Source organism: Diadema setosum, chromosome 8 (genome assembly GCF_964275005.1).
Source record: "Diadema setosum chromosome 8, eeDiaSeto1, whole genome shotgun sequence".
Taxonomy (NCBI): domain Eukaryota; kingdom Metazoa; phylum Echinodermata; class Echinoidea; order Diadematoida; family Diadematidae; genus Diadema; species Diadema setosum.
In genome coordinates, this window is record NC_092692.1 from 18,292,933 (window position 1) to 18,303,265 (window position 10,333).

The 10,333-nt window shown below is 36.9% G+C and overlaps 1 protein-coding gene across 1 annotated transcript in view; it reads right to left on the reverse strand.

Moving 5' to 3' along the window:
* Positions 1 to 10,093, reverse strand: part of LOC140231467 (kinesin-like protein KIF19) — a 33,089-nt gene extending 22,996 nt beyond the window's left edge. The window contains exons 1-2 of the mRNA XM_072311597.1: positions 8,547 to 10,093; positions 1,545 to 1,632 (exon numbers count right to left, since the gene is read on the reverse strand). Of these exons, the coding sequence (XP_072167698.1) occupies positions 1,545 to 1,632; positions 8,547 to 8,672 (214 nt within the window). The 5' untranslated portion in view covers positions 8,673 to 10,093. The remainder of the gene's footprint in view (positions 1 to 1,544; positions 1,633 to 8,546) is intronic.
* Between the last annotated feature and the right edge of the window lie 240 nt (positions 10,094 to 10,333).

Genomic DNA, 10,333 nt, shown 5'->3' on the forward strand with positions numbered 1-10,333 from the left:
ACTCCATTATCGCGAATTTAACCACTTGCGAAATCATCGGGAAGTCCCGATTTGCGGAAATTTAGACTCGCTAAATATATGGCATATACAGTAGTTCCCGCACATGCGAATGTCACCCTGAAAGTTATGCCCTCTCAGCCAATTGTGCGCGTGGTCTCTGCCCACTTTAATTCTCTGTATGAACAAACACAAAGGGTCATAGGTCGAAGCACTCCAGGAGCACTCCTGCACCTAAACTTTGTGTATAAAATGGAATATATGAACTTTTCCAGGCATGAGCTGAATCATCATTTTCATCACATAAATTTACAAATCCCTGCTACATAATTCATACTTTTGCTCCGCAAAACTGGACTTCTAATCGAACTCTCCTTGCGGATACGAGCGGAATAATTTACTAATGGCATTTCAAGTGTTCCGCCTCATAAGTTTTTCACGTGCCGGGGCTCACTGCTTGACACGATACGACATTCGCATAATTGCCTTTCTCTAAAGGGTGCAAAACAGCTTCAGCACACTCCAAGCACTCTAAATTGCGAGTCCATGCCGAGGTATCCCCGTGCTACTGAAAGTGTGTTAGCATGACTGATCCCTTAGTGCCTTGTCTGTTCTGTTTTGTTTTGCTAGAAAAATAAATATTGACAGAGCTGTCTAGTACCATTATAATATGGTTCTTTAAAGATTCTGTGCTTAATTATCTGTCCCTGACCCCTTCTCCACTTTCAAGAATTTCAGTGAGTCTGTAGGAGCTATACATCTATAATCTACCACTTCTCCATCTCTATTATATGACCTTGCATTGCAAAACCCCCTACGTAGAGTGGAATGGGTCAATTTCCCAGTCAAAAATATGTGCTCTATGTCGAAAACATTCATTTCTAAGCTTCGACTATTGCCATGATAAACTATCCTTTTACAGATGAAGTCTGGGAGTATATGATCACATAAATGTAATATATTTCTGATTGCTGTATAAATGCAGACCCACATTTCTTTTGCAGACTTTCTTTTTCTCTATTTCCAACTCTTTGAGGTGCTTACAGAGCTGTATGGTACATACATGTAAGAATCCTGTAAAAATCTTTTTTTTTTTTTTTTTTTTTGCTAGACAGACAGTGATACTTTTGGTATTCTCTGAAACAATCATGCATAGGATGTACTTGATGGGTATGCAAAGTCTTAGTATAATCTGATATCATATACTAGCTGTTACCATGGCAATTTAAGTCCATCTTTCATGTGCTCACAACCAAATATGAGTCAGCACACTTTAATGCACTCAGAACTTTAAAAAAATCCATTTTCTCTCATGTAGCCAACCTAATGAATGCATTTTCAATCTATTCTTGTTTGTTGGGAACATATGATTATGAATAGCTACTGTTTTTGAATGATCATCATCAGTTTCTTGAAGTTAATCAAACAGCAATATAAAGGAAAGCACTGTAAGATGCATAAGACAATAGAAATTGCATTTATATGCAGGCATGCAACCTTATCCCACAAATTGTGATGAGGTTGGCTGGTGAGCAGTTGAGACATACCTGTGGCTCCATAGGCAAAGACAGTGGCATTGAATCCCTGTGTGACACTCTGGATCAGATCTTTGGTAGTCAGCTCATACACCTCCTCCTGAACATTGGAAAGACAGACAAAACTCATTAATGCTTCCATATTGGTTCAGCATTCGCATGGCTTCATCATTGTGATAAGGGATTGTGCAACATGTTCGGGCACTCATGTTATCGTCATCATCTATAGGCATATTGTGTTTCCATGGTGATAGACTATTTGGAGGATTTCTAGCTACTGTAAAACCAGATGAATGTTTGGGTGCATTTTAATTTCGTGAGAGCCACGATTGGTGAAATCTATTGTACGCGAAAATTCTCGTCTGTACTGTATGCACTGAATGCAAGTGTCAATTTGCAAAAATTTCATGCCACAAAAATATCTTGCTTTCCAGTACCTGTTTGTATGAGTGATACCCATGACATTCAAAACCATGGACCGCAGTGGCACTACATGTACGCATCCATTTTATCCATAATACCGTATTTCCCTATTTTTTAATTTGAACGTGATGTCGGTCCAATAACAGGCAATGTTTCTTTAATCAATTCTATAATCATGCCGCACCACAGCCTTCCAAGGCCACTCAAACAGACAAGGCAAGAATGAATTGTAAGGGAAAGTATACAATGTATGACTTATAACTTAAAAATATGAATGTTTGTAATACACTGCCTACAGTTGGATGTTCTGCAGCTTAGTCAGTGTTCTACAGCTTAGTCGCTGTTCACATCATTTCATTGGTCTAAAATTGAGCAGTCATTCTCTATTCATTGCAATCATTCTCTATCAACTGCACACCCAGGTTGCATGACATTTACGCAATGTTGAATCATATATACATGGCGGACATTCGCATTGTCACATACAGTGGCTGTTGATAAATACAGTAGGTTCATAACTTTGCAAAATATTTATCACATTGCCATGGTAACAGAGCTCAGCGTTGGGGCTGGTGAATTACCCCCCCCCCCCAAAAAAAAAAAAAGTATCCAATCCAATCGCTCGCAAATATCAAATTTGCATCCAGCAATGGAGCGGACTTGATTTGATGAGCCTTTGTTACTTGACAGCTGAGATCACTCTATGATCGTGACTGGGCACTCTGATGAGCATTGCTGTATCATTCCCCCCACTGCTTGAGTAAGATGCACAAATAAGCTTGATTGTTTAAGGTCAGGTTAAAAAGTCATCTCTTGAAGTAATGTATTTTATGTTTGAATTTCTTGAATTAATGTTATTTTGTAATGCGCAGTCAAGAGTATATTATTATAGTAGCTGCGCAATATAAACGTCCTTTTTTATTATTATTATTATTATCATTATTATTATTATCATTATTATTATTATTATCATTATTATTATCATTTTGTGAACTTGGGAGTATTATTATCCTTTCTGCTGATTTGATTTCACATCAGAGAAGAAAATCATGTATACATACATGTACATGAAGGAAAGAAAGGGGAAACCCTCCATCTCCATTAAACAATTAATGATTTAATCTTCATGAGATTTTATGATATGATCTGCCACAGAAGTACAGTGTTAACTGGTGAACATCTAACTGAGAACAAATAAAATCTATAACCTATGAAATGCTGCAATTATTTCCTGGGAAAGCAAGTTTACTTTCATTCCAAATACACATGTACTCAGTGTCGACTTTGCAATAAGGAGACGTGATGACTATTTTTGGTGGTGTATTAACCATACCAGCAAAGCTTTGGCTAATTCATTGAAACAAAAAGAAAGAAGAAATATGGTGGTGGGTGCTTGTGACACTGACAATTTTATTACAGGTCTTTCTATTTCATGATATTCAGTTATTTTGGTGCTAGTTGAGTTTCATACTAATAAGTGTGTGTGCCTCACAATATGCCTCCATACAAGGTACTAAAATTCAAAAGTGACTTTTTGATATTCCAAGCCTTTGAAGTTTATAGATGTTCTATAATATGCCACCACACAAGCACTGTGACATAATACTATTCTCTGCACTTCTACTGCCCTGGCAACAACAGAGTGGTTTAAATAATAAATGGGTAATTTGGTACGATGGAAGTCTGACTAGGCAGCAAGGAAGACGGGGTTTGAAGTTGCATGTAAAACATTTATTACCCCGCCACTAATCGCATAGTGTCATGATGAGGCTAATGAAATTGCATGAAGATTAAAAAAGCAACAAAACCAGCAACAACATAAAGTTCTTCATGGTCAATTCTATTGCCCGGAAATGTATCAGAGTGTAAGGTCTTGATGGAAAAAGTACCATCCAATATCAAAATTTATGAATGATGTATTACATTATTATTATAATTTTTTTTTTTTTTTGCAATTAGAATGGAGTGGATGCTTGTTTCAAAAAAAAAAGAAACAAAACAAAACTACACTCTGTTGACTGGTTACCATGCCAATGTCATAAACACACTCTCTACTGAACTCATTCAAATCAAAATACAATAACAACTTATTAATTTCGGGAATGGAAGATGGATGCCTGACAGTTGTTTTGTTGCCCGCTATTATTTTGCCATTGATCTTTCAAGACCAGAGTCTTGACCAGTATTGTAATAGCTATGACTGGACAATGGAGAAGCAATCAAAGCTTGTCAATACAGTCATCTCAATTGTTGAATTCAATCAAACCACATAAACAACAGGCAAAACTGGAGAGGAAATTTATTAGAATAGAAGACTCACTGCCACTTCGTCTGACAGAATTTCTTTTTGCTCATTATTTTGGTGCATGACTTGTGCATCGTTCAAATTATTATTGCCACACAATTGATACGTGTTGAAAATTTGTCTTTAATTTTTTTTTTCCTTAAATACACTTATTCAATAAACTGCAGATAGATGCAGTCGGTTATATTCATACATCACCAGCAATTGTGTAATTAATTTGGGGAGCTTCCTGTAGCTTTGGTATTTTAGAATTTAATATATGATGTGCAATATTTAAATTTATTTTCTTAAATGCCAGTACTGCCTTTATAATTTGTACATTAATGCTTAAAATAATACTGATGATAATGCATATAATCATCATCATGACACTAAGCCATTAGTAAGAATAATAATAATGTATACATGTAGACTGCATACAGGAATTTGTTAGCTTTGCAGTCATACAAAATGTTGTAAATATTGTCACACTTCATTTCCATTCAAACACGCAGTAGGGCAGCATACCTACAGAAAGAAGACTTTATTTTACCACTAATACAACGGTATATCTACATTTCCATCTCAGTATAAACACTCGTAATTGATACCCCGCATAGGTTGATTAAAAAAATTGCAGACACAGCACGTAGCGTACCGCCAAACGTTTACTCTCTTTCCTTCATCACTTTATCCATGTAAATATAAAGACAAACGCCACTTTACTCCAGTTTATTCCAATCCCACGTCAACAAATATTGACAGTCAAGCAGATGGGGAGGGAATTTCAAAAAAAATTTCACTTAATTGTGTTTGCTCAGGTGGCAGCCCCCGAGGAACCACGGCCGATTTATTGTCAAGCTCTCCCCGTTTCACAATTTTTATCACTGATGCGGGAGGCAGAAATGAAATTAAAATGACAATCCATCATGGCTTATGTAATGCATGCAGATGGATTTCTTTCAGCTTGACAGATAGCCAATTTGTTGCCATGACAACTTTGCTTTATACATTGTCTCTCCCTCTTCTTCTCCATATAGAGAGAAATTGATATCTCACTGAAAAAAAAAAAAACAACCTAATCTAAACTAAAACACTGCATTCAGTAATATTACATAGTGTAGGCACAATTTACTGTACATATTACATCTCTTTCTCTCTCTGTTTATCCACTCTACTGCCCTTGAGACGAAATTGATGTTCAGTTTATCCTTTTTATGCTTGGAGTGGCGATCGGTACAAAAAAAAAGAAGAAGACGAAACACTCCAGTGTTGTACACACTTGCATGATTCACACTGACATGAATTAGTGGGGTACAAATCTAGAGATTTGCATGGCTGATCCAAATCTCAAAATCTTTGCCTGTGTGGACATTAAATTCTGAGTAAACAGCACAATCAGCACTGCGATCCAATTCCCAAGAAATCTTGTGATTATTTCAGAATCAACACAAATGAAATTAGCAGGATGATACGTACTGTGGCGAGTTTGTGAACACTGCAGCAAAATATCTCAAGATTTTCCTTCCCATCATTCAAACACACATGACTGAACTGTGCACAAAACAAGGCAGGGGCGGATACATGAATTCTGTAAATGGGAGGCACCTTTACAAAATTAAAGGGAGGCGCATGTGCCAGCATTTTTTTCTTTTTATTTCTTTAGTTATAACAAAAAAATAAAGTGGGGCCTGTGTCAGGTGCGCCCCCGCCTGGATCCGCCACTGCAAGGGCAATTCAGAGTCACAATTTCGGTAGATTTCGGGCATGCGCAGTTTGTTTTTACAAATTATCATGATCGACAATTGGCGGGATATTTCTATTTGTCTGAACGGGCACAAAAAATCTTTGAGATTTGGATTGCAATCATCATCCCACTATTTTGTCTGTATGAATGCAGCTAATGTCCAAAGTCCTTGGCAAAGAAAGGGTTAGTTGTTTTAATACAACACCTTGTTAAACCACACATTACAGAATTACACATTTTAACTTTGTTTGCTAGAAATAAAGCACAGCTGTTGTATAGTTTCTATTAGAAAATGAATTGCTAAACTGTATATCATAGACATTCAAGCCTATGTCAAGTCAAATAAACAGTACTTATCTTAAACTTTAGGGGGGGAAAAAGTAAGAACCAGGTGCTACAAAAGGCACAAGTGTTGTATGCCTGGGCCAAATATACCTTTTATAGTTCATCTCTCCACGAGTCCATTTGTGTGTTTCTCACATCAATTTGATTTTCAAAGTAATTCCAGCTCTGTGTTTGCTTTCCAGCAAGCTGCTACTACATGAGATTGATTGTAGCCCATTTAGCAAATTAGTGTTATTAATCATCCCCTACCCTATCTCTCTTACTATTAAGACTCTTTCTTCCACCCTCCCATTCTTTCTCTCTTTCTTACATCATAATCTTAATATGATACGTCCACTGGGTTCTGTAGTACCTGGATAGCTATTTAAAGTAGAAATTAAAGCTTGGGTTCAACAAAAAAATGAACTTTCAATGTATAATTGACATTTACACTGATATGGATTTCCTGGTATACTTATTCACAATAAAAAGAAACACTATCAGAAAATTTCATCCCGTACATGTAGAAGTATTCACTGCTTTACAAAAAAAAAAAAAAAAAAGTTTTCAAATAAACTTTCATATCACATATTGTAAATGTTGATTGCAGAGTTTAAATGACACTGGAACTCTGAAAACCTGTCTAGGCTACAAGTGTACATCAAAGGCTAAAGAACAGTGCATTGTGGGGTTTTTTTTAACACAAGAAAAGCAACATGCATGAAGGTTTGAATAATAAAGGGGGTCATAAAAATATTTTAACAATTGAATTCATGATTTACACTGTATGGTACAAAATTTCATGAATGTAAAACATTGGTTGGCATGAGTCATGCCAGCAATGTCTACAACTAAACAAAGTTGGACTAAGTATGAAACATTGTAGAATCAACTTCCTACAGCTACTATAAACCACCTCCAAACTGGTATACAGGGCATGTATTTAAACTCTATCACAGCTTTACGGATCACAAAATACAATGTGTCCAAACATGCGTGAAACTTGATATACATTATGCTGAGCATTAACAAAATGGAATCATTTGCAATCGCTCTCCTCTGGTTACTTCTCCTTGCTATACATGAATACAGAGCTCTGCATCTCCAAGGCAACAAGAATACAGAAACATTTTTGCACTACAGGCTGGGTTCATTATATTGATACAGTACAAGTGTACACTGTAGACCAATGCCATCTGGGTACCATCCAGTCAATCAGATTAGTTTACTAATTGCAAAAGTTGTAGCATGGTAAACATACTGTTTCAACACTGAAAATCAATGTCAAGCTCACTGGGCAAACAAAACTACACTCAAAAAACTTTTTTAAATTAAAGTCACACCCTGCAAATAAAATCATTTCATGCCGAGTATTCAATCCTAACAATTTCACTTTCCTGAATTGAATAGAAAACATGTGTATTGCATCTCAGATTCTGATTCCATCCCCCTGTTTCACAAACTGCTGGTACCATAATATATCAATCTAAACATTTTTTCAGCTACTCTCCCTATAATCACTAGTCATACATGTAGACCCTAACATAACATTGATATGTGACAAAGAAGTGGAGAAGATTAAAATCACCTAAACTTGAGCAACATGATTATGATCTCTAAGGTCAGCATAAGATAGAAAGTGCATTTCACCAAAGAATTTTATGGTATCACCATTCTTCTACTACTAATAGTACTATGTTTTTCGATGCAATATTTCTAGGACATGCAAACATGACTATGATACAAACACAAAATCCTTACGCCATTTATATGCCCTATGATTCAGACATTTATAGACAAAACGGAGAGGGTGAACAAGGTAGGTTTCATTAAATCCTAACAGATCTCCAAGGTATTACAAGCCTTTATGAGTGTAAGCCAATCTTCTAGATCTAGGGAGAACAGTCTTCCCTTCTCTACTTATTTTTTTTTTTTAATCCAAGGGCTTAATTCAGCCAATTTCCTAATGCTTGATGCTGCAGGACCTCAAGGGAAGCCCACTCCAGGGTCACGGCTATAGGAGGATGTAAAAGACAGTTTGGCAAAGGTCACCAGAAACAAATGGATTAGGCGCAGCGATGTTTCAACGGGCTTCTTCACTTCCCCTTCTATGAACACCCGGCTTCTTTATTAACAACTGTACTACTCTGACCACAACCACAAATATTTGGGGACACCGCATCACAAGGTTTTGGGGTAATAGAGGCAGACACACGCTAATTGTCTTTGGCCCTACCTGGGTGCTGGTGGCATCGAAGGCCCTGTCGAAGACGTAGTGCTTCTCCCTTGATCGGTTCGCCCTCAGGACATCGTCAGGGTCATCCGTCGGATCACGCAGGACAACAATCTGTAGGAATTTCATTCAGATTGAAGGGGAAACAAAGTGCAAATGAAAGTGAACTATTGATAAGGCATATTTAACGATGAGAGATTACACTCTCTGTACTGTAAATTGATTATCATCCGCTTTTTCTTCTTTATTTTTTTTTGGGGGGGGGTAGGGAAGGTGGTTGAAATAAAGGAAAACCCTCACATTGTCATGTAAGCTGCTTTCTCACATAACCATTGAAATATGACCATCATGCAGAAAAACTGATTCTGAAATGCCACACATTGTACATTCATAACTGTTCAGTCATTAAAGTAAGTTCACAAATTCATTTCAATTTATTACTATATAAGCAGCAAAATTACATTCTTCTGTATCATGAAACATCATCAAAGTGTACTGTAAAACAAGGAATTTTCGCATGCATTTTACTGTCGCGAATTTCGCGAGGGCCAAGATTCGCAAAATTAAAATACACATGAAAGTTCTTGTCTACATTATACACATTGAATGTTTGAGGCAACTCGTGAAAATTTCATGCTGTGAAACAGGACGTCGGCTCCAATTTGCAAAAATGTCATGCCGCGAAAATTTTGTGTTTTACAGTACAAATTGTACATTGTGACTCAATCATTGCTCACTCAGTCGCATGCTCATTTCATAGTGTACGCCAGAGAAAATTCCCCAATCATTTAGTTTGACAATGATGGGACTGAGACACTCAAAATAAGGATACATGTACATAGAGGCATGAAGTTGATTAAAGTACCTTAGAACATCTCCTTCAAAGAATATACATGTACTTCTCTATAACTTTATTTAATATTGATGATACTTCCTCCCCAACCTGCGTATAACAGTTCAACTTCGTCTGAAGAAAAGTGAAAAGTAGAGAAAATGCATTTGGTGTATCACATTCAATGGAGCACAGTACAAAGAAAAATACACATAAAGCATCCGAAACCCCACTGCTTCAAACCACACATCAATACCCATCAAAAAGACACGACTTCAACCTTGTAAATAACGATCAAACTTTGCTCATCAAACCACAATACAACTGCATTACCAAAGCGTAGTTCTTCCACCAATGCATGAGTGGGCAAACATTATTTGTCAAAGGACCGACACAAATCAACCAGAGGTAAAACATGATCAAAATTGAACTTGACTGCTATACAGTATCTGCAGTCAACCCACACTTCAAAATCAACTCATCTGCAACATTTGGACAGCAGAGTAAAACATGAGAATTACTTCAGAACACAAGAGAAAATGTTTGATAATGGAGGCTGTGAAATCAATGTTTAAAGTCAGAAATGTCAATGATGTAGGTTGGTTGACTGGCATAGGCTAGGCCTTTGCTGTACTCATAACATTTGGAATAAATGTGACTGTACTTTTTTATGGCCAATATTGTCTGTGATGGATTGAACATGCATCTGTCTGCTCTCTTCTATCTATGAAATATCAAGCGATACCATACAGTGAAAGCAAAATGAGATGACATTCGATGACTGACTGTTTCTTTGCAAACTGAATCAACTACTTGGTTGGGATGATTTAATTCCAGGTATTTTCATGCCACATTACAAACTGCTGGCAGTGTGTGTGTCATTGTTACCTAGCGATCCTGCCATCGATTGCTAGACTGGCATTGTGTGAACTCGCAACTGCCACAGACAGACATGGCC